The sequence below is a fragment of the Ochotona princeps genome, chromosome 18 (genome assembly GCF_030435755.1).
Source record: "Ochotona princeps isolate mOchPri1 chromosome 18, mOchPri1.hap1, whole genome shotgun sequence".
NCBI lineage: Eukaryota > Metazoa > Chordata > Mammalia > Lagomorpha > Ochotonidae > Ochotona > Ochotona princeps.
In genome coordinates, this window is record NC_080849.1 from 2,928,399 (window position 1) to 2,955,130 (window position 26,732).

General features: G+C 42.4%; 1 protein-coding gene across 1 annotated transcript in view; it reads right to left on the minus strand.

The window, feature by feature from the left end:
- Nucleotides 1-26,732, minus strand: part of ZNF407 (zinc finger protein 407) — a 399,980-nt gene that overhangs the window by 359,383 nt on the left and 13,865 nt on the right. The window contains exons 2-3 of the mRNA XM_058676858.1: nt 14,962-19,641; nt 10,031-10,145 (exon numbers count right to left, since the gene is read on the minus strand). Of these exons, the coding sequence (XP_058532841.1) occupies nt 10,031-10,145; nt 14,962-19,585 (4,739 nt within the window). The 5' untranslated portion in view covers nt 19,586-19,641. The remainder of the gene's footprint in view (nt 1-10,030; nt 10,146-14,961; nt 19,642-26,732) is intronic.

Here is a 26,732-nt window from a genome sequence, read left to right on the forward strand (position 1 = left end):
CCTAAGCATGTGAGTCAACCACATCATGCAGACAGACCTTGTTCACTGTCTACTGGCTAAAGGCACCAGGCGTGACAAAGGGAAAGAGTAGAGTCACTCTGCAAACTAGAAATAGACAAACAAGGACTGACGAAAGTATTTTGGAGGACTATTTATTTTTGACATAAAAGAAAGTAAAAGTGTGGGCCTGGCGTGGACCTCGACTTGCATGTGCTGGGATCCCATGTGGGTGCCATCTGGTACCCCGACTGTTTCAATTCCCATCCAGCTTCCTGCTTGTGGCCTGGGAAAGCAGGAGAGGGTGGCCCACGGCCTTGGGACCCTGCACCAATGTAGAAGACCCAGAAGAAGCTCCTGGCTCTTGGCTTCAGATCAGTTCAGCTGCAGCCATTTTAGCCACCTGGGGAGTGAACCAATGGACAGATCTGTCTGTCCTTCTTACTGCAAATCTGACTTCCCAATAAAAATAAATAAAACATGAAAAAAAGCAAATGCTATTTTGGCAAGCCAGCTTGTTTAAGATACCATTCACATTGCTTGTAGCAAATCTTAAACGAAACAGCTGTATCATAATGAATACCGAAGCTGATGTGCTCAACACTTTCCAGTTAACTCCATCCTTTAAAGCAATAAGGTTTTTAAATGCATAGATAGATATGAAAAGAAATACCTACAATAAGTCTTGATCATTAACTTCGAAACGTTTAAAACGCAGTTTCTTATTTTAATAACTTCTGTTTAAGAAGTGATTCTGTCAACTGTTTAGGCAACTCCTGTAAGCCATTTTCCTTCTTGGATCTCAGTCTATCATGGCCTGCAACTAGGATGATGGCGTAACTTGATTCTTCACTCAGCTTACTCGATGTGTGTAAGTTGCTCCATGTCACCAGACATCCTGCTGTTGTTGCTTACAGGTATTCACAGTTCCAACTCAAACAGAACCATGACAGACTCACGACTGGCAGCTCCTGAAACTACAGGCCCAAATGTTTTTAAAATGTTTCTAGCTGAAAAACGAATAAGTGAACTGATCAATCAATCCAATTTGCTGCTTGGACAGGTGCCCATTATTTCCCTTAGTAAAAGACCTATGGCTAAAAACAGTGAAGCAAAAAAGTTTAGGAGATCTATTAGAATTCCTTAGAATGCCAGTGGAATGTAACAGAAATAGTTCTGACCCAAGGGTCACAAGTCCTGCTTCTCGTCTCCATCTGTGAAAAGTCACTTGAACTCCTGACCCAAATTTCTTTAGCTGTTCACTAGATGGATTAGACCAGGCGATAGTGTAAGTTCTAAAACCCTATTTTTAAAATAAATTTTAGTGGGGAATACTAAAATGTCTTTAATATTTAAATACATTTCAATTTTTCAGGTTAGTGCAAATTTATGTTGTAAAGAATTTGACTATCAATGTTACTGGCCACAATGTAAAAAAAAAAAAGCCATACTCACTTCCTAATATTATAATGACAATTACCAGATGTGCTAACAACATGAGACATTTCGCCCATTTCATTTACAGCAGCACTTTTAAAGTAGATTAAAGAGAGGGCCTTACATTCAGACAGATTTTATAAAAAGACTTTTCTAGTTCCCCACGAGCCACATGTATATCTGACAGCATAATTATGACTCAAATTAACCCTTCATGGGTCATTCAACTATCCTTTGGTCCAGCTCAAAATATTTCTATAATGCCTCAGCAGTAAATTACACTGTACAAAACACAAAAGGAATAGCAAACCAAAAATGACTTATTTAAAAAAAATTCATGTATCTGGAAAGTGGCACTAAAAGTGCTTGGGACTTAGTACTTTGATACTTAGACAACAAAGACTTGGTACAACTAAAACACACGACACAGCACAAGCTGGGGGTTAGGGTCTCAAAGGAACGGAAGTGAACTGAGGCTATGCAGGGAAACACCACGGAAACAGAAACCATAAAAGCAGTAAGAAACAAAGACCCAAGGATAACAGTACGACACCAAGTATATTACCACACAAACTATACTTCTGGCATATTTTGTAATAGCTTCCTATACCTACTTAGATGCCTTATTCAGTTAAAGTGGATATAAAAACAACTCCAGCAGCCACTTTCAACATTATTAGGTTCACGTAGACATAATACAGCTACATAGTTGTACATGTCCTTTTTTAAAGATTTATTTATTTTTATTGGGAAATCAGATTTACAGCGAGAAGGAGAGACAGAGAAAAAGATCTTCCATCCACTGGTTCACTCCCCAAGTGGAACCAATAACCAAAGCTGAGCTGATCAGAAGCCAGGAGCCAGGAGCTTCTTCTGGGTCTCCCACATGAGTGTAGGGTCCCACGGCTGTCCTCTTCTGCTTTCCCAGGCAACAAGCAGGAAGTTGGATGGGAAGTGGAGCAGCCAGGATACCAGATGGCACCCATATGGGATCCCAGCACATGCAAGTCGAGGACTTCAGCCACTAGGCTACCGTGCCAGGCCCTGTACATGTTCTTTTACTTATTATCTGGAACTAAACTACATTGAGTTATATGGAACAGTTATCAACCTGCTTTCATTACAATTATCCAAATCAGTAACAAGCCCAATGAGTATTATAAATAATGAACTTCTCTTAGAGTAACAGGCCTTGTCTACTTGCAAGGCTCTACAACAGTAATTCTCTTCCCACTGGCTCTCTTTACAACCTGTCCACTGACCAGAATGCAGGGAAAGAAGTGGCACAAGTGAAAAACGCAGTGACAGCAGAGGAAAAGGGCACCCTGCCAACCTCACGCAACTACCCCTGACACTGTCCCCCTGACCATTCAGCTTAGCTTCTGGCAGTGCTGAATGGCAGCTGTAAGCCCTGACCACGCAAGAGTCCACAGTGGAACCCATCACCAGCTCTGCTCCATAAGGCTCTGCTCCTTGTGTGTCTGCCTAACTTTCATTCCCCTCCCCAGCAAATGCTACCAAACACGGGAAGTACTTCCTCAAATGCCAGGAGACTGGGCAATCCTTGCCTAAGACATGTGGCAAGCACTGCTTCGATCTCCTGAATCCTAAACACTAGCACCCACCAGGACCGAAGGTCCCAGACCTAGTCACATGCACTCACACTCAGAATGCTGCCAGCATTCCACTTCCCTTTGGCTTCATTCCTCAATACTTTCACTCTCACACTCCTTGGTTTCCTCTGATAAAAATGCTCACATTGGCCTTGTAAACATCCTCTCAGCCATAAGGACCAACTCCAACCGAGCCTAAGTCCTAGCACTTTCATGTTCCTGCTGCCCCTCAGCAGTGAGGGGTTCCCTCTCCACCTTGCCCATTCCTGAAGCAGCTCCTCACCAGCCACTGCCCTCCTGCATCTCCCCTCTGGGAAGCACATAACCACAGGCCTGGGCGCTACCTTGTCACTGTGCCCGCACAGAATCACTGAACGAGAAGCGGGGGAAGAAAGAGTAAAACAATAGCCATGCTGCCATTCTACCTATGTCCCCTGCCTCTCCTTCTTGCTGCTAACGTGCATCCTGGGATGCAGTAGCTGATGGTTCAAGTGCTTGGGACCCCGTCGCCAACACGGGAGACACACTGAGGCCTGGGCTCCTGGCTTCTGCAGGCTTCTGGGGAGTGAGCCGACAAACGGAAGACCTCTGCATTCTCTTTCTCCTCCCTGTCTCCACCTTTCAAATACAGTGAACACAAACACTCCACAATTTTTAACAAATGAATCAAGAACAAGGACCTTGTACAAGGGGCCAACAAGGAGTACAAATCAAAGAACAGGTGGAGGACGCCCAAGAGGGGCTCCCTCTAGCCCTCCCTTGGGGTCAAAGCTGAGGAGGGCCAAAGTACCCTAACAATACACCACCTGGGCCTCAGGACTGTCCACTGGGGCAGACCGTGGGAACAAAGGCCAGCTTTCCAACCACAACACCAAGAATGATGCTGTTGTTCTGTTTCTATTTTGTTATAGGCAGATCATACTTACTGTCTTTGGAATAAATCTGTGACCCCCACACTGCCATGACAAAAACTTAATACTACCACTAAAAAAGATGGTGACAAAAGTTATCCTTTTCGAAGCAAGAGGAGCTGAATGCCTTCCCTCAAGCTCCACTCCATCACCACAACCTCACCCAACTCCCTCCTGAACTGACAAAACAGGTCACTGGAAAACATAGTAGAATCATGACTGAGAAAGTGAGCTTTCTGCTTGACTGCCATAACCAAGATATCTCATGGATTTCCAAATGATATGATTTGTATATAAAGATATTTTAAATAATTAGTCATTATTTAAAATGCATTTCAAAGACTGTAGCACCAGAACAATAAAAGAATATTGCTGATTTTGTACTCTTCACTGGCAGGAAGAGACAGCAATAATTACATAGCATGTTAAGATTTTCACACTGAAGAAAAAAATAAAAAGCAACAAAACATTTTACAGATAAAATACATCTCTTTTATAGTAAGAATATTTTGATTTAAATGCTTTTTTACAATACCATTACAAGCATAATCTGTGCCATGATGTAAAACAATTTTTTTTCTATCTATAGCTCTTAAACCAAAACAAGCAGCTGAACCAAATACTTATTTTATTTAGATAGATCTGTGAATATGATGGGTGTAATTAATTGTTCAACTAAAAATGTAATTCCATGGTGCTTTTAATGATTTAGGTATACACAGCTTTGGTTCCCAGAGCGGACTAAAAATAGTGATTTTAATTTATTCCTGCTGCCTACAATTACCCACAACCATGTATTTTTAAATATTTCCAGCCTATAAAAATTACTAATTTTTGCCACTTGTGTTTATCTGCATTTAGACTTTGATTTGGATAAATTAAGCTCTCAAGTGTTCCCTGCTTTATGAAACTCTGCATGTTGTACACTTCAACACAAATAAATGACTTGTACCATTAGAGGTTTAAATAATGTAATGTATTTCATGCTCAGCCTGAAGCTGGATTCCAATGAAGTTGCTAATGCACGTGATGATTAAGTGTAACTCAAATACTAACTGTGTTGTTGAAAACATGACAGGCAATAATTTGGTCTATTATATTCTGCCATTTAATTGCCGAGTACAGACATTCTCCGACACGTTATGAAGCAATGATTTACAATTATTCAAGCTGCAAAGGTCAGAAAGTGACATTATAATCATCCACATAGAGATCCCTTCTAATGCACAAAAACTAGGTAATGCCACACAGAGAGAGAGAGCAAGAGAAAGAGTTTTAATGCATTAGTAACTTTCCATTTAAGGTTTCTTTAACCAGGAAAAAACAGCTCATAAGCACATTAATATACAATTCAAAAATGTCTGGGTCCTTATGAATCTAGAGGAGTATTCGAAAATACTTTTTTTTTCTCCTAAGTAAGTCCTACTCAATTATTTGACATTGTACACAGAAACCAACATCAGACACAGGGAGACAGTTCAGCAAGCAATGCAATCTCTAAGGCAAGCTATTTTGGGGTCTGTGCTTCTGACAATGGCATCCAAGAGATATCTCTTCTGCTGCAGTCACTGAAATTTTAGGCCAATTACTGGTTTTCCGTAACTTTTTCAGAATAACTAGAACTGAAAAGCAAGAACAATCCAAATTTACATATTTTATCCCTCTGATCATAATGAAAAGATCATGTAACAAAATGATATAAATTTTATATCATAACAAAAAGATATAAATTTTAGCCCCAATTTATGTCACAAAAATAAGTTCAATCTCTAACCCTTCAAGTAAATGCTATAAATTATTAATACATGGAGGAGAATAAGGAAGAAAATACGATTATTTAAAAGTGAAGAAAATGAGACAGAAAATAAAAAGTAAGCAACAGAATGTGAAAGTAAAATACTGTGTAATTTTATAAAAGAACACAAATCTGAGCAAAAACAGGAAATAAAATTAGCTAGTGGAGTTAGTAGGACATTTATAACACGCCAGTCAGTAACAGAAAAAAGGAGATAAAACAAAATGAACAATAAAGAAAAAAGAACAGCTAAGACAGAAGCCAAGCAATGGTCCACTGCTATCAGTAACCTAAGTCCATCACTAAAACACTCGGAATCCGAGCATTCCACCTGCCAGACGGGTACTTCACAGGAGCTCCACAGTCTCACCAACAGGGCAACGGATGAACTGAGCATTCAAGAACACATTTACTAAGCCCTAAACACAGCACAGCACTACTACTGAAAGCAGTCTAGGTACCATTTGACACACACAAATTTCAGAGACCTCAGTAAAACACAGTAAGTAAAATGACTCATTGAGATTTTTGACTATTGGAAAAAATAGAGACCAGGGAGTTAGTAAAATTATTCTGTGGCCTATTTTTAAATATAAAATTATTAACTTCTATCTAGGGATGCTATTATCTGTCTTTTCCTTTCCACTAAGCCTCATATGTCAAACCCATATATTTTTATGAAAACTACCCAGCAAATGCCTAAATATTAATAAATGTATATTCTGTAAAATCCCTCCTTTGAATTTATGCAGATACAAGAAAAACACTAAAAACAGTATTGAATCAAAAAACTGCTCTTCCTGAAAGTGAAAGTAAAATGACCCTTACATCTGTAACGAGCAGCCACAACGTGAAATGCAAAGCAATAATACGCCTGACATTTTTACCATATCATTAGAAGACCTTCGTAAAACAGTTAAGTCCTGAAGTTTGAGTCTTAAGTTCCTAAAAAGAATGGAAATCTACTACATTTAGCTTCTTTTTCTAAAGTAAGGCAAAGCCAGGACACACTGCAGCTAAAGTGTGTCAACAAAGGAGGAGAAAGACATCTTAGAATTCATCCTCCCCAGCTTGGATTCAGCTCCATTCTGGCCATTTGGAGGGTATACTAGCAGGTGCAAGATTTACTCTCTCCTTCTCTCTGTAAATTTGCCTTTCAAATAAAAATAAACTTTAAAAACAAACAAACAAAAAAAACATAGTAACAGGTTAAGAGGCTACATTATCACCTACCTGCACTTAAAAAAAAAACACTTCACCTCTCCAAGAGAATCAACATAGATTTAGAAACTTAGATAAAATGTTGAAGAGGTTTATTAATTGTGACAACCACACTATACTGAGATGGGAATAACAAGGAAAGCTGGACACTGTTTATAGATCGTGACAAACACACACCACTAATATAAGACATTAACAACAGGGAAGGCTGGGTATTGGATATTAGGGAACTCTGTACTGCATCATAATGTTTGTTTATAAACTATACTGAAATTAAAAGTAGCCAAAAAAAAAAAGTTTAAAGTGTTTACTAAGGCAGTTGCCAATGCACAATCAACCCTAAACTAAGTCTCAGTGGAGATTGGAGGACAACATCTTAGGAGTTCCTACAATCCCTCTTCCAAAAATGTGAAAAAGTGGGCCAAAATCGAAATACTTCAAAAATTAGTAGGAAGCTCCATTTGATAAAACATACACTTTGCTGTTTTCCATCAGTTCACACACTGCAATGTTTGCCTTTTAGAAGACAAAGAGGTGGCGAGGAAACCAGGAGCAAGCTACTGTAGCAATTCCTCTCTTAAATAAGCCTCCCTTGATCACTGTGTATATATTATGGACTCAGGACTAGGTGAGAAATAACTTCTCACAACTCAAATATAGTGAAGAGGTCATTATTAAAATTCTAAAAGACAGACTATGATATTAATTATTGAAGCAAACAAGTGCAGAGCCTTCTGTTTGTGACAAAATTAAGGAGTTAATGTTCCTCAAAGATTCCTTCACCTTAGAAAGCATGGTTTTGTAAAAGGTAAAATTTACAGCAATTAAGGCTAATGAAGAAATGCAGTATGCACGGCTTACATTCAGGAACTGATAGGCCCACTGAGCAGTTCTAAGATTATGGAGCCATCAATGATAATGAACTGACATTGTCAATGATATTAATGTACGAATGTCCTCGCAAGCCACAAACGTGGCAGCCAACCTTGCACTCTTTTTGTCTTCTACCTTAATTTTTAACCTGTACCCTGTCAAAATCATTTCAAACACACGAAATACTGAATAAGCTTTGGATGACTTTTCTTTAACACCAAATTACCTGACTCATCACTGTTCTGTCTCAACTACACAGATCAGTTTACCACAATCCTTTAGAACTTATGGCTCACTTCAGAACTATCAGTGAAAATTATTACCCTAAAAACTTGAAATCAAATTGATTTTTTAAAAGAGAGAACTATTATTTCATATAAGATGAAATCTAATGGCCACCATATCTATGACTTATAATTTTGGAATCTTGGACTGTTCTACATACACAGAGCTCTCTATGTACCATTCAAACACAATTCTGGATCTTGAGAATCCAACATACGCTACTAGTGCGACATTTCAATCACACAGGGTAAACAACTGAGCAGAGTGTGTAGTGTTGAAATTATACAATGATGCCATGTATGTCAGAAACTGCTTTCTCAAGGTTTGTTTTTCCCAGTGTCTTAGTAATTTGAGAAGAATGAGTGACATTAGATTGTGATGAATGGAATAAGCAAAACATTTACTTATTTCTCAGAAATGAGAAAGAAAGTGCTTACTGGCACTGAACAGCAAATTCTCCCTGGAGTCAGGGCCTGCGTTCCTATTACTCATACTCAATAAAAACTACAAATGAGATATCTTTTATAATTCTAAGGTCTCCAGCAATTAAAATGAGCCATCTGGCATTTGACCACCGCCACCGCGTCCCCCCAGCTAAGATTAGTAGTAACAAAACTCATTCCCCCATCATCTTCAGGGGCCTTTAGGGCAAAGGTCCATCTTCATTTACTTTAGCAGCACGTCACTGAGCCAATAAATAAATCACAGACCACGCTTCATAAACTGCTCACAAAGTTATTGTTAAACTATCACAAGGATTAGAAAACACCACTGCTTCCAGGGATCAAAGGAGCTGTCCAGCACGGGGCGGAGTCTGTTCTGTTTCAGGCCTATTTACGGGAGCGTAGGACGCAGAATCACCACTTAAAACAAAAGTCTGTAGTGTGCACATGGCATGATCTGATCCCACCCACGGGCTGTGTGAATTAGCCAGAACGTGGCATGATTTGATCACACCCACGGGCTGTGTGAATTAGCCAGAACGCCACGTCTCTCAGGCTTCACAGCCAATGTTTTAGATAATACATTTACTAATTTCTCTAATACAATAAGAGTAAAATATATGCTTTAATCAGAAGTAGGGAACAAAAACCCACCTCTGAGTGTCCTTTGATATACCATACATATCTCAGCATCTTAAAACCTCTGCAGCACGGCTGCTAAATTAATCAATTTTGCAATTAAGGCATCTCAGCACTTTTTTATTATGTGCAACACATTTGAAAGACAAACACTGTGAATGATGAGTCACTGAAACTTCAATTGAAAAGTTACAAAAAATATCATAACTGCTTTTTTCTTCTTCATCAGTAACCAGCCACCTGAAATGAAATATTTTTAAGTTTTTTCCTTACAAAATGCATCCAATAGATCCAAAGACTCATTAATGTGATTAAAATAAAGCAGTACATATATATATGTATATATATATATATATATATATACACACACATGTATGCTCTAAAGCTATATTATGTATTTTTTTATGTCTTTAAACAGAATTTATAGTTCTCTCTGGCAATGTGAATGAACATCCTATAATTTAGTCAATTTACAGATTACAGGTTCAAATTGACCTTGTAGCCCATAAAATTGCTCATCTTCAGTACAGGATTAGAAGTGGGAGAGGAATGTCATAACTGTGTTTAAGGAATTTACCATAACAATGGGAAAGAGGATCTGCACGCAGAATTGCAGCCCTCTTCCTCCTATCAGTTCTGAATTCGAAACAATGGCCATTCTGCACCAGCTCGCTGGTCCCAGGCGCTCACCCACAGATGTGGCACTTGCACTCCCTGGTCCCAGGCACTCACCCACAGATGTGGCACTTGCACTCCCTGGTCCCAGGCACTCACCCACAGATGTGGCACTTGCACTCCCTGGTCCCAGGCACTCACCCACAGATGTGGCACTTGTACTCTCTCATCCCAAGGTGCCGCTTCACATGGTTTCTGGCATCTCCAAGTTGAGCTGTTGCAAAATGGCATATCTTGCACTTGAATGGTTTCGATCCTGAGTAAATATGATTAGAATCTAATCTGAATATATTAGCTTAAAAATGAAGGCTTAATCTTAAATCATACCTTTAACCTAATTAAGGAATTCTATCCCCAAAATGGAATACTTGGATTCACCTATGACTCAGACATTTTTCCATACTTATTCCACCAGAGCACTGTATGTCAGTGGGTATTCCCATCTTTCTATAACATTTCTAACCCTTAAAACCAAAGCTACATTGCTGAGTGATATTACAAATATGATGAGCTAAATCATATAAATTATTTTTCTTATAAGTTGTCAAAATCTCAAAATCATTCAATATTTAAAATGGAACACTTTAAAAACAAAAATGCACAGGGGAGCTGATTTTCAAAGTATATTTCTATTTATCATCAAGCACATCTGTCAGCAGCCAGCTCCTCACATCTCCCTAGCTTTGCATTTTTTCATATTAGGGATAGCCCAGATTTTTGCTGGATTGATCTCAAATGACCTGCCATATTATTATTTTAATAATACACAAAGTATGATCATGCAGTGGCTAAGTTATGCTTTTATCGCCAAAGTTCTGGGATGCTTCCGCAAATTCAAAGTACTGACACCCTGGACACTTCAACACAAAAGGTAAACTACTCATTTCATAAAGAAACAAGATTAAACTGTACTAAGAAATAAGAAAATACAATTATTTCAAAGTCAGCAAACTTGCCCTCAGTAATAGCTAAGACTTTAAGTGGAATGTACTGTTAGATAATGAGTGACCACATACGTGAGAGACAACACTTCTAAGGGACAAAATATACGGATTTACAGACACATGCACACGCCGTTTCTGATTTTCTAACCAGCACATGTTCAAACAAATAACTTAGAATCTTGAAGAGAAAAACATAGTTCTAGCCAATTCAAGCTTTCCAGACTATTTATATCATATTTAGTGCATATCTTCTAATATATTTAGATAGGATATGGAATATAGGCACTTTGATAAACATACAAAAAGAACTCAAATAAAAAATTACAATAAATCCTGTCTGATCAATGAGCCTTTGTACCGTGCCCTTCCAAGAATACTTTGTTGAAATTGAAGCACTCAGTAAAAAATCTCAGAGTCTTAAATTTCAATTTAATTCCCAAAAGCTGACAAAAAAAAAGTGAAGCATTTAATTTTAATCTTCCAACAGAAATAAAAAAGTCAACAGTACTAAGCACAGGGAGACAAGGTTGAATATTTCACAGTTCAATGACAATGAAGCCAGATCTCTTAATACTTCCATTTCTACTGTTACAAGTAGCTTTAAAATACATTTAGCACCTGAATGGTTCCATCCACTCAGGTTTATATGTCTAAATGTCAAAAGCAAGTAGAGATTGCAGCTCACAGAACTCACATTCTATCAATCACATTAGAAACTACAGCTTATTTAAATGATTCAGATAAAACTAAGTCTGTCACTACTTTGGAGCATCACATCTCGCCAAAAAAGTCTATAAAGAGACTTGTGCCCAAAGAGAGAGAAAAAAAAAAAAAACTGAGGTGAACTAATTAACTTGTACTTAAAGATAACAGGGCAATGAAGGAATTATTAATTAACCATAACATCGGGATTCCAAACAAAGAGGAGGAAGCTCCCGCACATTTGTTACAGCTCCGGCAACAGGACGGCAGCTCGCTGCGACCTGAGCATCACTTTGCACACTGGATGGATACTGGGCCTGGGCTGGCCCCGTGCAAAGCAGATGCTGTGGAGAACCTAATGCCCTCACTGCACTGTGCGCCAGGTCTAGGTCACTGCCATGGCGTGCCGAGAACACTACAAGGTATTCACCCAGAACTGCTAAGGCCTCGACTACTCTTCCTAGCGCTTCAACCAGATGATTTGATCTCCTTTCTTGGCTAGGGAAGGAGACACTCTGTCTAAGAAAGGAAACTGGTCCTTTCCCGCCAGCCCCACTGATTACCTACATGTTCCAAAATAAATCCAGGTAGAGCACTCACTGGGCAAAATCAGTAACACAGAGTGTTACTAAAAATTTTTTTCTCTCAGGTTGTTTTTATTATCACAAACCTTCAGCATCAGTTTAAATAGCCCCATTCCGTGAAACAGCATTATACTCACTAGGTCTGGGAGGTTTTTCTGGAGCAGAAAAACTGCAGAGGCCCTCTGTCTCATATCTTAGGATTTCTCAAAAGGAATTCCAAAGACTATAAAACCTAAGCCTTCACTCAGAAGGGCATCCTCAATGATCAATTACTGCATATTTGCATGTTATATTAACATTCAAAACAAAAACAGAAGCTTTCAGTTCTTTGAGGAATGAGATAAAATACATATGCCCATCATCTAACGCCTATTAACCATAACACGAATTCTATTATCATCACTAACCTTCGAAAATGCCAATCATTCATTCAGCCACTCTACAAATAATTACACTGAGGGCCAATTACAGTGGGGTGTGACAGAGGAGCAGTGAAGGCCCCTGAGCTTCAAGTCTACAAGTTAATTCTCCTTGTCTTCTAAACTGTTACACACTGAGTCAAAAAACTGCCAGTCCTCAAAGTCAAAGTAGCTCTAATAAGTTAACCACTCTCTCCCTAACGGTACTAATGGGAAGGGAAAGACCACTCCTTCAGACCCTGCGATTCCGCAGACCAGCTAAAGCAGGGGAAAACCTGGATACTTCGTCCCTACATTTCTTGATAACCCAAACTCATTTGTTTCCTACAGTGCTGCTTTCTTCCTGCTAAAGAAGGGGGGGGGGGGGCAAGGTTACATAAAACATATAGTAAATCACAAAATATGAAAACAGAGATTGGAAGAGGAAGCCCTTTTCCAGTCATCCATTAATAACAGATCCTGCATTACTGTCCCATGGACATAAGCAAACTTTCAGAAAAGCAATTCATTTTAAGACACGCTAAAAAAAAAAAAAAAAAAAAAGCCTTGGATTAAAACCTCAAGAACAACTTCCTCCAAAAATGACTTGCAAAACTGAAATGGCAGATTGTTATTTTGTATCCAGAAATGGAGTTTTTGTGGTGCTTCAAAACACAATAAAAATGTACTTACTGATAAAACCAACACAAAATTTTTAAAAAAGTATGCTAACTTTTACTAAATGTTACAATCAATGATGTAACTTACATAAGTAGGGTTACTCTGTCACATATTGATAGTTACCTCACTTTCACATCCACATTAACTTGATTTTAAATGCAATTAATACATATAGTCAAGGAAGACTAATGGACTACATTCTGCACTTAACCTGGTGGACATTTTCAAATGGCACAAGTGACCAGTGCAAACCTATTTTGCATTGTAAACGACTAAATAAATCTTAATGGATTAAGAATGATCAGCTATCAACACACAAGGGAAATTAAGTGCTGAAATGCCTACATTGATTATTTTAAATTATTAGCCTTAGTCGGTTCTTGAATTTGTATGCTTTTAGTGAGCTTTAACACATTTACAAGACTTATTGACTATAATTACAAGAGAATTCAAGTAATGGACACATCAATTATAAGCAACATGTCCTGACCAGACAGTTGCATAAAGAATTCTAAAAAGAGCCCCATTAGCATCTTCTTCTTAGTTTTATTCCATTTTATCTGCCTTAAGAGGGCATATTAAGAAAGTACATATTTTCTATGTACATAAACAATCTTTATATCTAAACGGTGTTATTTCAGCAAGAGAACTGCAACCAGGTACTGGCAGACATACCAACAGAGCAAACAGGTACATATTGGGGCTCCTCCACAAAGCAGTTTTATTACATAGGAGAGTTGGGATCAGCAGTGCAATGTTTATATTTACCTACATTAATCTTATGCAGGTTGCCCCGAACTCTCTTTAATGAAAAACTTAACATCTGTCTTGAATCACCCTTCTTACTCTTTTGTCTTCCTCCTTGTAACCATGCAGCAAAGTTTCAAACACTGCATGAGCCTAAAGTATAGCTTTAATAATAAGCCATTATTTAAAAGTACAGTAAAAATAAACCATACAGTTTTAATGAAAATATGTTCATTGAAATGTGAATTTATTATTCAAATCCACTCATAAATTCAGCCATAGAGACAGAGCTTGTCTAAGCACTGCACCACGATGTAGAAAAGCTGTCTATTTAACATAAAGAATGCATGACAGGTTTACAGAAACACTGCAGTGACTTCTCACATAAATTTAGAACAGTAGCTTATGCACTTTTCTACCCCAAAAATGTTTTTTTTTTAATTTCTACCAAAAATTAAACATTCAATGAAACACTAAATGTGACAGAGCACAGAACCTAAATCAGGAGCTGCCTCCAGGAAATCCCATCTCCAGGGCCCCTCACTTTGAGAAAGCGCCAACTAACTTTGGTCTTTGCAGATGGAATCTTGTTGCCTGGATTATACACTTGGATATAAAATACCTGGCAATAAATTGTTACAGCTGTAGGAAATTTTTACCGAAGTAGTAACATGCCATTTGAAAACAGTGCCACTTTATTAGGAAACCTAAATACTTATGACTTACTCAAAAGCAAACCTGTAAAAGACAAACATCTAACAAAGATATCAGAGGGACTAGGATTTTCATAAAATCGCCAGCGACTTGCCACGCTGCCTCTGGAATCACTAAAGCTTAAGCAGCTTTGGAGACGGCAGGCGTCAACAGGGTTGTCGCACTCAGAGCACCAGAGCAGTGAGACACGAGCGCAGGGCGAGGCCCAGGCGGGCCTGTGTCTCCCTGCGAAGGAACACCCAAACATAACCATTCATTTGTGCTTTTTGGGTTCGCACGGGCTTGGGACTTGGCTTACCTACCTGTATGTGTGCGGATGTGTGCCAGGAACGCCATTGAATTGCTACTTCGACACATCTTTCCACAATACTTGCAAACATTTCCTTGGTTTTCCTCTCTCTCGCGGTTGATCTGCTCTGTGTCTTCCACTATGTACTTGTTCACTTCCCGTAGCAACTCCTCATGCTGTCCTTTAATATGTAGAAATAAATTCTGTTCGGAATCAAAGGGCTCTGTACACTTGACACACTTAAAGGTGGCCCCGCCTTCGGGAAGTTCTTCAACGCTGGCCTGTTCGTTCCTCATGTGCCCCGCACTAGCCAGATGCTGGTGCAGGTTGCTTTCCGTGTAGAAGGATTTCCCACACAGCAGACAATGGAAGTGCTTCTCTTTGCTAGGATGCTTCATGGCTATGTGGACATTGAGCCCACTCAGCCCATCTGCTAAGAAGCCACAATCATCACAACGAATTCGGGTGGACTCCCCGAAGGGGGTGCCTTCAGGCTTCTTCCTCTTCAGGCCCTGGGCACCGTCCTTCAAGGGCAGCTCACTTGCTCTTCCGCCTGCTGTCACCAGAGCCTCCTCAGACTGCTCTAACAGTTCACCATCCTCAGGGTTCTTTATTCGTACTATGGAGGAATCGAATCGACTGCACCTGTACACAGCCTGCCCTTTCTCGTCAATGCTGATTACAGTTTCATAAACATCACTGCTTTCAACTGTGCCTTCGGAAGAAGCAGGGGCCTCTTCTAAAACAAGTTCAGTTTCATGCTGTGAATTTATCAGAATTTCTTTATTCTTCAGGACGGAATTTTCTTGAACACCCTTCAAACCCTCCAAACTGTGTGCACACCCAACTGTGTTTGGGCCACTGCCACCCAGCATCAGCTGCTCTCTGGCTACTCTCACTACAGCAGGGGCAGGGCTCCCGGCCGGATGCTCCCCAGCCTGAGCACCAGGACACAGGTGTCTGGGAAGTACTTGGCTTCCACCGTCTCCTCTGCTCCCTCCGGCTTGCTCACAATGTACATCTGCGAAACTGTCATTCAGCACTTCAGGATTTTTCTTTACTGCCTCACAATTCAAAGCACAGCTTCCTGAATTTTCACTTTGAAATCGGCTTGGGGAATCATCCTTAGAAGAAACATTAAGAGAAACCATCTCCTCGGTTTTAATTCCTTTACCCTTGTCCGGGGGTGGCTGGAAGGTCAGACAAAAGGAATGGTCTTCACTGAAAGCAGCCTCTTCCTCACTCTCGAGGCCTACAGCGTGAGGAGCAGAGAGGACTTGAGACACAGCTAAGTCGGTGTTCTCACCTACTGCAGGGCCACCATCACAACCTCTGGATTTCAGTGTCTCAGACGGTTGGTGTGAAATCACTTGAAATCCCTCCGGGTTCTGCTGAGGCTCCTCTTCTGGCGAAGTGACATTTCTGGACATGTCTGTGGAATCTGCTTCCACACGGGAGGAGCCAAGATAGCACTGCCTCTTCATCTTGTGCTTCTCAGTGGCCGCATGCCGCGTCATCTCCCGACGAGTCACTGCGTAGTAATCACAGGCCATGCAATAGAACTCAAACTCTTTGGTGTGCTTCCGCTTCACATGCAGCTCGAGCGAAGCCCAAGAGTGAGCACTGAACTCACAGTGCAGACACTTGTTCTCGCTCGCACCTGTAACAGGACCCTGCTGGAGAGGCTCTCCTGGTTCTAGAGACACCTGCCTCTTCTTGTCAGTAACTTCCCCCTCCAAAGACTGAACTTCACCGTCAGCTTGGGCTTGATGTGCACACCCTGGATCTCCTGGCTTCTCAGAAACAGAGGCCTCCGACTCGGTTAACTTACCAGCATGCTCGGCTGCAGTCAAGCCTGCTGCACTGGCATTCTTCCGGCAGGGTTCAACACGACCCCCTTCGGGGCCAACGATGATATCTGAACTTTGCTTTCCACTGGCCTCAACTTCTACCCGCCCTTTATGTTTCTTGGTGGCACAATGACGTTCCATATCTCCCTTAGTTACAGTATAATACTTACACACTTTGCATAAATAGCTATACTGGTGACTATGCTTTCGTCTAATATGAACAGTCAAATTGGTGATACTGGAAGCCAAAAGCCCACAGTGTGGGCATGTCCGGGAGACGCTGCCTTTAGGTCTCCCTCTCTTTGGAGTAGGGCTCAAAGTGAATCCATCTTCTTTGGTGCTGACACCAGACTGGGAGAGCTCCTTAGGAGTCAGCGTGCCCTTCTCAGCACAGGGCTGCTCCTGGCACTGTGTCCCAGCGTGGCCTTCAGGCCTCCCGCTTCCAGAAACGCTCAACTCTTTTTCATTCACACCTATACATACCCTTTCGATACATTCTTCAAAGCTTAAGCCAATATTATTTTTCTTTGCATTTTCAAGATGCTTGCTTCTTTTAATGTGCTTTTCCATCCCCTCTTTGCTCAAGGAATAAAGGTTACATGCTTTACAAAGGAAGTGATAGTCCTGACCATGCCGAAGCTTAATGTGTCTCGTGAGCACAGTAGACGATCTCGTTTTATAAAAACACTTCTTACACTGAAACTGAGGCTTACTCAAGTGCCTCACTTCGTTTCCAAGGCTTGTTCTGGATGTCACAGGTTCTTCCTGAGCTGCTTTTCCTGACTCATTCACACAACTGTCTGCATTTTCTGAGTCTGAAGTATTTACAGGCAAAGTCTGTAAATCCGCATCATTGTTAAATGACTGAGAAACCTTGCGTTGAACCAGTGAGCTCCTGTGCGTCTCAGTTGCTCTGTGTTCTTGCACGTCTTTCTCCGACGAGAAGAGCTTACAAGGGGCACAAAGGGGGCTTGCGCTGTGCCTCCCCCTCATGTGTTCTCTAAGCCCGCTGTCCGTCGGGGAAGCAAACGCGCAGCACTGACAGCGGAGGACAGAGGCAGCTTTCTGACGCTGGCTCTCATGCAGATGGCCATCCAAGTCCCTCCTGGACACACTGGGCGAGTCCCAGGCCTGGCAGCAGTACTTCATCTCCCTGGCATGGCACTCTTGCACATGGATTTCCAAGTCCGTCCTGTTGGAGGCTAGGTGACCACAGTCTATGCAAGCAGTCACGGGGCAGTCAGAGGCTGGCCTCACTGTCAGGGAATCCGGCTGCACAGGATCCAGGAGGGGGGCGCTCTTGTCTTGCGTCCCTTCCTGGGGGGCTGGGGTAGTCGCACGGGGATTCTGAACACTGCTGGTAATGTCCACATTGTTCAGCACTGACTCTGTGTCATTTGCTCTTGTCTGTGTTCTAAAGTGTTTCAAATACATCCTCTGGGCTTCATTTGCACCTCTCCTGTTGATTCCCAAGAAGTTAAACCTTTTCCTGGCCTGAGCCTTCAAGGCGAACGTACCGCCACGTCGCCGAAAGTTGTTACCCAACATCAGAACACTGCGGTCAGTTCTCAGCCTTGAGACCATGGCGACATTATGTGCTGTCTGTTGAGTATTTCTGGTGGATTCCAGTTTACCTATGAGACCCTCTGAGGCTGCTAAGGCTCCCAGCTTCTTGCTCTGGCTTTCAGGATTTCTAGCCATGTCAAGGGAAGACACATCTTCTTCCACAATCTGCACCTGGTCTGACAGAGTGTTTCTGGATGGCGTCATTTCCACAAGCAGCTCGCTGTTGCCACCACTCTGCTCAGAAACACTGCCTCTGACATCTTCCAATTGGCTCCCAACATTCCGCATCCCTTCGGAATCACTCTGCTTCGCCACTGCCTTGGAAGTCCTCGCTTTTGCTCGGACACTCTTGGTTCCCATGGTACATGTCTTCTTAGGAAAAGGCTGTTTTGTTAAGATCTGCACAAACCCTCCTCGTGCAGCAAGGTTCTGACGCCGGAGATGTGTTTTGCCAAGATAATGTGCACTCAGCAGGCTTTCTTCCACACACTGAAAGCCACAGAGATCGCAGGCAAAGACTCTGTGCGGCCCATGTGTGTGTCTGGCCTGCGGGTGAAGGGCTGAGCTGCCCTCCGCTTTGTGGCTGCACTGGCAGCAGGCCTGTTCCTTAGACGGTGCTCCGGGACAGTCAGCATGTTTTTCCAAATCAGAAAGGGAAGAGAACGAACAGTCACATCCGCTACACTTGGGAACTCTGTCTAGCGTTCCAACAATACAACCAACACTCACTTCTCTCAGGGGGACAGGAGGTTCTCGGTCTGAATCCAGGGAAACCTTGTTCTCAGCGTCTGTTTTCAGAGAAACAGCATCCCTTGTGCTACAGTCTCCAGGAGGAGAGAGCGTGTTGGGAAAAGGCGTGCCTCCCTCCGTGCACACACTGAGCAAGGCCTCCCGCGCAGTCCCCTCTGCCACAGCACCCGCTTCCGGAAGTGAGCGCTCAGCCGCCGCGAGCCCAGGAGCGCCTCCCACTCCACTTTCAAGGGGCTCTGCGTCCTCGAGCTTCATTCTTTTGGCAGCATGTCCGTTTTCCTCCACGATGATACTGTCAAAGTGGGAAGATTCTGGAAATCGCCGTTTGCTTTTGAAAATCTCAGAGGAATCTGCTATCTTATCAGAGACAAGCCCACTGGCTTCACTTGCCGATGGAATATTTCTCAAGTCTTCTCCTTCTTCGTTTACATTCTCATCCTCATCATTCTCAACCTTATTTTCAGAATCCATTATTAATAAAATATTGATTTTCTTGTGATGGAGATGGTTCACTTGGCATTCATAACCTATTAAGTAAATAAAAACAGCATTAAGCCTTTGAATGTAAGGAAAATGAACACATACAAACACTAATTTGAAGCGTATCAGCCAACAGCAATGTCCCCATTACTGAACCAGAAAGCAGCACCACGGGGACCAGTAAGCCACCACCTGTGATGCTGGACCCCACAAGGGTCAGCTCGAGTCCCAGACACTCCACTTCTGATCCAGCTACCCGTTAATGGCCTAGGGAAGCAATGGAGAATGGCCCACATGCCTTGGGTGCCTGCCACCTGCATGGGAGACCCAGATGGTGTTCAGCCTCGCCTAATACTGGCCATGGTGGCCATTTGGGGAAGTAAAACAACGGATGGAAGATGTCATTGTCCCTCTTTTTGCCATCTCCTATGTGTTAATTCTGTCACTCAAATCCATCAATAAATGTTTTTAAAGCTATTTAAAAGACAGCAATACTATGGTATTCTTGATATAAACATACGAGTCTCAACCAGCTTGCAAAAAATTGCATTACTTCAATTCTCTACTTCCGTGTATGTTTCTGCTACTAAAAAAAAAAACAAAACAAAGCAAAGCAAAAAACCAGAAAAATCCTCTTTTTAAATTACGCTGTGGTAAGCTATCTGGGTAAATCCTCTTTTTAAACTACGCTGTGGTAAGCTATCTGGGTTACAAAGGGGAAACAAGCACTAAAACCAAACTGCCCTGAGACAAGTGTGCCCTGAGGCCTTCCCCTATTTAGTCCCCACAGAAAGCCAAAGAAACATACTTTGAAACAATCACTCCATCCTTTTTCCCTAAGTCAAAAGCCTTACTCTGACTTTTCTAAATGTATTCCAATCACAGCATGTACAATCTCACTGCTCCATTACCAATCCCACTCAAACTCTTCTGCCAATGAGAAACCACCGCTAGTCCAGGTGTCAATCAATCATTTCCTTATCTATCGCTCATTTGAAGGATAACGGCAAAAGGAAACAGCAGCATAGAAGAATTAATGGAGTAAATTTTCAAGGAGAAAAAGCAATTCCATTGAATAAAATGCTTTAAAATCAATAATATTGATTTTATTTTCATTATAATATTTAATTCAATTAAAACATATAATTTTCCATTTACTTGGCACTGATTTGAGTTTTCAGCCAAATGCCATTTGATTTGATGCTAATAAGAAGCCACCATTGTATAATGGCATCAAGGCTAATGACAGCTATTTTTAAATATTTTAATCATTTTTCCATAACTATGATAAATCAAATGAAGCCTACTGTTTTCACTCTGCTAAAAGACAGGCGGTAGGGGGCCCGGCAGCGTGGCCTAGCGGCTAAAGTCCTCGCCTTGAACGCCCCGGGATCCCATATGGGCACCGGTTCTAATCCCGGCAGCTCCACTTCCCATCCAGCTCCCTGCTTGTGACCTGGGAAAGCAGTCTAGGATGATCCAAAGATTTGGGACACTGCACCCGCGTGGGAGACCCTGAGGAGGTTCCTGGTTCCCGGCTTCGGATCGGCACGCATCGGTCCGTTGCAGCTCACTTGGGGAGTGAATCATCGGACGGATGATCTTCCTCTCTGTCTCTCCTCCTCTCTGTATATCTGGCTGTAATAAAATGAATAAATCTTTAAAAAAAAAAAAAGACAGGCGGTAGGAATCATAAACCCACACACACACATATACACACGATTCACACTCCAGTTACAGACAATGTTACACAAAGTTTGAGCAACAAGAGAAAGCACAGGTAAGCAGCATTTCATAAAAGTTAAAATTGCAAAGGATGCTTCAAAGGACACTACCATGAACGGGAGAAAAGGAATCCAGGAAATCATGTATTTCATAATGCACTTGACCCAGAATACACAGAACTCTTAAAAATCAATAGTAAAAGAAAACTGGATTTTAAAATGAACAAAGAACCCAAAAGACACTCATATGCAGAACACAAACAGTACTGAACACACAGAAAAATACCACGCATTATTACACATTAGAGGAACACAAAAACATAGCAAGGAGCCCAGCATTGCAGCACAGTGCCAACACCTATGCCATCATCCACGCTAACACTGGCTCAGGTCCTGACTGCACTACTTCCAACCCACCTACCTCCTAATGCACTCAGGAAGGCAGAGGAGGACGGCCCAAGTGCTTGGATCTCTGTAATCCAGGCAGGAAACTGGGCTGGAGTTCCCAGCTCTGCTTTTAGACTGGTCCAGATACAACTGTTGTACCCATCTAGGGAGCGAACCAATGGATGAAAGATCTCCGTCTCCTTCTCTATTGCTCTTCCAAATAAGAGCAACAAAAAATACAATAACACTTTTTTTTAAAGTTTAAAAAATAAGATAACACTTCAACCCTGCTAGAATGCTATAACCATAAAGTCAGAGCCCAACAAATGCTGGCAAGGACAGGATAGAAAATGGTGCAGCCAATTTGGAGAACTGCCTGTCAGTTTTTCAAATGATTAAGCATCAAACTACCACGTGACCAGCAATTCCACTCCTACCTATGTATGTCCACAAAAAAGAGGGGCATAAATGTTCATGACAGTATCGTTCATAACAACTAACAACTAGAAACAACTCAAATATACATCAACAAATGAAGGGGTAAACAAACAGGATAGCCATTCGATGAAATATTCCTCGGACACAAAAAGGAATCAGGGCCTAAGCCCTGATGTGGATGGCCCCTGGAAACACCACGTTAGGTGGTGGACCACACACTGGACAATTCCTTTTCTAGAAAAAGATTCAGAAAGGTGAGCCTTCCCTTAGGACTAGAGAAAGGGCGAAGAGAGAGCAAGGGCAAAGTCGAAGGATGCAAGGGCTTTTTTTTTTCAGGGCAATAAAAATGTTTCAAAATCTACTATGGTGATCGCTACACAAGCTTATGAACATAAAACTGAATTGCAAATATTTCAAACTGATTAAAAATACACAAATTGTCATTTGTTGTCTACAACATGTGTCTAGAACAATGGAAAAGATCAGTATACAGCTACCCTTGCACCTACAAGATGCTCAACATTGGTCTAGACATTTTTTCTTCAGAATATGATATAGGAATTAAAAGTAAAAACTATTTAAAAGGTTAAGAGGTGACTGGAGAAAATAATACCTCTGCTCAAATAACTTTCAAATACTGTGGGTTGTATAAAGTTTTGTTACAACAGATCTCTCAGTTTAAAAAAAGTCACCTCCCAGGCCTGGCAGCGTGGCCTAGCGGCTAAAGTCCTCACCTTGAAAGCCCCGGGATCCCATATGGGCGCTGGTTCTTATCCCGGCAGCTCCACTTCCCATCCAGCTCCCTGCTTGTGGCCTGGGAGGGCAGTCGAGGACGGCCCAATGCATTGGGACCCTGCACCTACGTGGGAGACCCGGAAGAGGTTCCTGGTTCCCGGCATCAGATCAGCGCGTGGTTCCTGGCATCGGATCGGCGCGCACAGGCCCATTGCGGCTCACTTGGGGAGTAAATCATCGGATGGAAGATCTTCCTCTCTGTCTCTCCTCCTCTCTGTATATCTGACTTTGTAATAAAATAAATAAATCTTTAAAAAAAAGTCACCTCCCAAGATTAACTCATTACAGAACATTTTGTTATAAAGAATCAAAAGACGGGTGCTGATAAAGATACTATAGAAAGTGTTGTTTTTTTAAGCAAAGTATTGTTTTTGCTACTTAGCATTTGCAATGAACTAAAAGGAGAGAAGAAAGTAAAGAACTGCACTCCATACACAAACATTTATGAACTGCATGCAACATTGCCAAGGATTGTTGGGCAGTGCTGCTGTACACACAGCAACTACTGCTGCAAATGCTTTGTCCCCTGAGAGTCTGCTGCCCTGCAAAGGGAGAGACCTCACGTTGGTAAAAGCAGACACACAGCCTGCCCAGGACAGGTCCTTCTGGGAGAAATGGAGTCCAGGAATTAGAGTTATTCTCCTGTCCAAAATAACTGAAACAGACAAATCAAAGCCAAAGACCAAACAATGGCCATCAGAACCTCAAGCACAGCAATCGTCAGAGGTGTGAAGCCCAGGCAGCAGGCACTCGGACCCCTGCCTAGATGAAGGACCCGGGCCACAGAGCTGAGGGGCAGAAGGCAGGAGCAGAGGGTCTTCCTGGTCCAACACGACTGCTGCCACCAGCCTGTGCTCTGAGGGCACCTCACTCCCCTCAGTCAACTCCAGAACACAGCCTCTCCACGCCAGTGGGCACAGTTCCCAATTCCCCCACAACAAACTAGCTCTGCCCATTTAAAAAGTTCCTAGAAGCAGAGGCTGGCACTGTGGCAAAGCAAGTAACCCATGCACTATCCTCTATGGGCCCCAGAATAAGTGCTGCCTTCTCTCCTCTGGATCCAGCTCCCAGCCAATGTGTCTGGGAAACCCAGAGGAAGCTCCTGGCTCTTGTATTCAGCCCTGCCCAGCTCTGGTCATTTATTCTTCTCTTTCTCTCTTTTTTTTCTCCCTCCTTACTTCCCTCTCTCCTTCCCTCCCTCCGTCTCTCTCTCTCTCTCTCTCTCTCTCTCTCTCTCTTGTCCCATCCTTCCCCCCTCCCTCTCTTCCTCTCTCTCCGCACGTCACTTGTGGTGTGTAAGCAGCAGTAGAGCCCCCTGCACCACTACCTAGTATTGCACTATACAGATACAACGCAGCCATGCTAACTGACAGCTATTTCCTTGCGTTCTTAATAAAGAGCTACTACAAATACACTTACATGTCTTTTCACAATACCTATTTTCATTTTTGTTGAACTACCCAGGACTGATACTGCGGGGTTAAAGAGGAGCTGCATGTTGACGTGCTGGCAGGATGGCCAAGCAGGCTAAGGGGGATACATTTTTAACTTCACAAGAAACCTCTAGACTGGAGTCCCCAGCGGCTGTCTGCTAGCACTGCCAGAGTGACTCGTGAGAGTGCCGCCACGCCGTGGGAGAGTCCCGCCTGTCCCACACCCCCCCACGCCGCTGGCAGCCACTCCAGTGGTTGTACAAGCCTCTACTCTGCATTTCCCTCATGATATGAGATGGTGTAGACTTTCTTTTAATGTGCTTTGTTAGCTTCTGGTCTGCTTCTTAATTTAGTTTTTTATTTTTATTATTGAGCTACAGGTTTTGCTTATGTATTTGGGATATAAATCCTTTGTCAGATACATGTGTTACAAATAGTTTTTTCCTTTTGATTTTATTAATGGCATCTCGGATATACAGAAGTTTTAAATCTTGATGCAATCAATGTTTTCCTTGTTGTGATGATTTACGCACCCCTTTCACTTTTCTGTCTCTCCGTGCTACAACGGAAGAGCATGGCTTATTGTATTCACCCATACATCCCAAGAGCCGGGAGCAATTCTAAGCAGTTAGAGCTACTAAAATGAACAAATGTTTCGCTGTGATACAAAGAAGAGCTAATGCTTAGGTAATTACAGATAAAATAAATAATGCCTGATACATGCTTCAAAATAGCAACAAAAAGGGCATGAGGCTGGGTGACAGGTGCCAAATTCACGACACTAGTCCACTGACTGGCACACAGCTCTGGAACAGCTGTAAGAGCAACCCTGTTCGGGAACAGTTAACAGCTAGGGTACAGGGCTGGGAGCCTGCTTCCTGAGGAAGCCACACCAACAACCTGTCACTCCACCAACACTAACTAGCACAGCACCTGACGGTGCCATCCTGGCCGTGCCTTCAGCAGGAGTTCCAGCTGCGGAAGTGTACAGTCAGAACACACGCAAACACCAGTGTGCGCGCACACACAGGTCTGGTTACCAGCAAAAACGACAACTACATTCACGTGCATAAGCAAAATAATGAAACCTTTTTTTGTTCTATACAATGGCTCAAAAAAACCTACAGGAAATTTTCTATATTCTTCTCCAATGTATTTTTAAATGAGATAATCTAATTATTATCCCATTATTTCAAATGACAAACATTCCACACATACATGCTGAGACAGGCTTTGGGCACAGCCACTGAACACACACAGTAAGCAGAGACCAAGGGAGCGGCACCACAGGCCTTCCACCCACAGCACTGAGGAAGCAGCAGTGGGCCACGCAGGCCCAGGTCACAAGAGCCGCCACAAGAACTGGATTTTCCCAGCAGTGTCAGTGGACAGGCACCAAGACTCCTCCTGCAACAGGAACTCATTTCTGAGATGCAAGGCACATGGCTCGGGGCAGGAAGAGCCAAGGCTCAAGCTAGGGGTGTGGAGGCCGGCAAGCAGCACAGTGCCTTGGCCTGCCACGGGCACTTGCAGTCAGAAGGCTCAGGCTGATGGAAAAGCTCCAGGAACTCACTACAAGCAGGCTCCCACAGGGCCAGTGGAGACGGGGAAGGTATCTGTACAGAAGACTCCAACATCACCCAGCTTGGACAGGAAAAGGCTACTTGAAGCCAATTTTATTCATGCACTCAGCAAACATTTTCCAAAAGCTGTGAAAACTGTGTACAAAACACACCTTTCACTCTCTCAGGAACAAAGCAAAACAATGAATCAGAGACAAAGGCCAACTCTCAGCATAAGGCACAGCCCCATCTCTTTCAAGCTGATCAACCACCTGAGATTGAAGCAGTCTACTAAGTTCCCTGGCATGTGATCAAATACAGGGGTATACAGGATATTGGTATACGTGACTGAACTCTACCTGCTTCAAAAAAAACCTGTTTCCCGGGGCCAGCACTGCAGCACAGCGGGCTAAGCCTGCAGCACCAGCACCCCAGCTCAGATCAGCTGGTCAGAGCTCCCTGCTTATGCCCTGGGGAAGCAGCAGCGGACGGCTCAAATCCTTGGACCCCTGCACCCATGAGGAAGACCCAGAAGAGGCTCCTGGCTCGTGGCTTCATGTCAGCTCAGCTCCAGCCACTGTGGAATCTGTGACTATTAGTGGAGTAAACCATGGGATAGAAGATCTCTCAATCTCTCTCTCTCTCTGTTTCTCTTCTCTGTGACTTTGCCTTTCAAACAAACAAAAAAGTCTGTTTCCCATGCAAATTCACCAGTTACAATCCAACACAGACCTTCCTTGTGTAAACAATTTCCAAACCTGCAGTTTCATTTTAAAGCATCACTCATATCCAAAGCCTC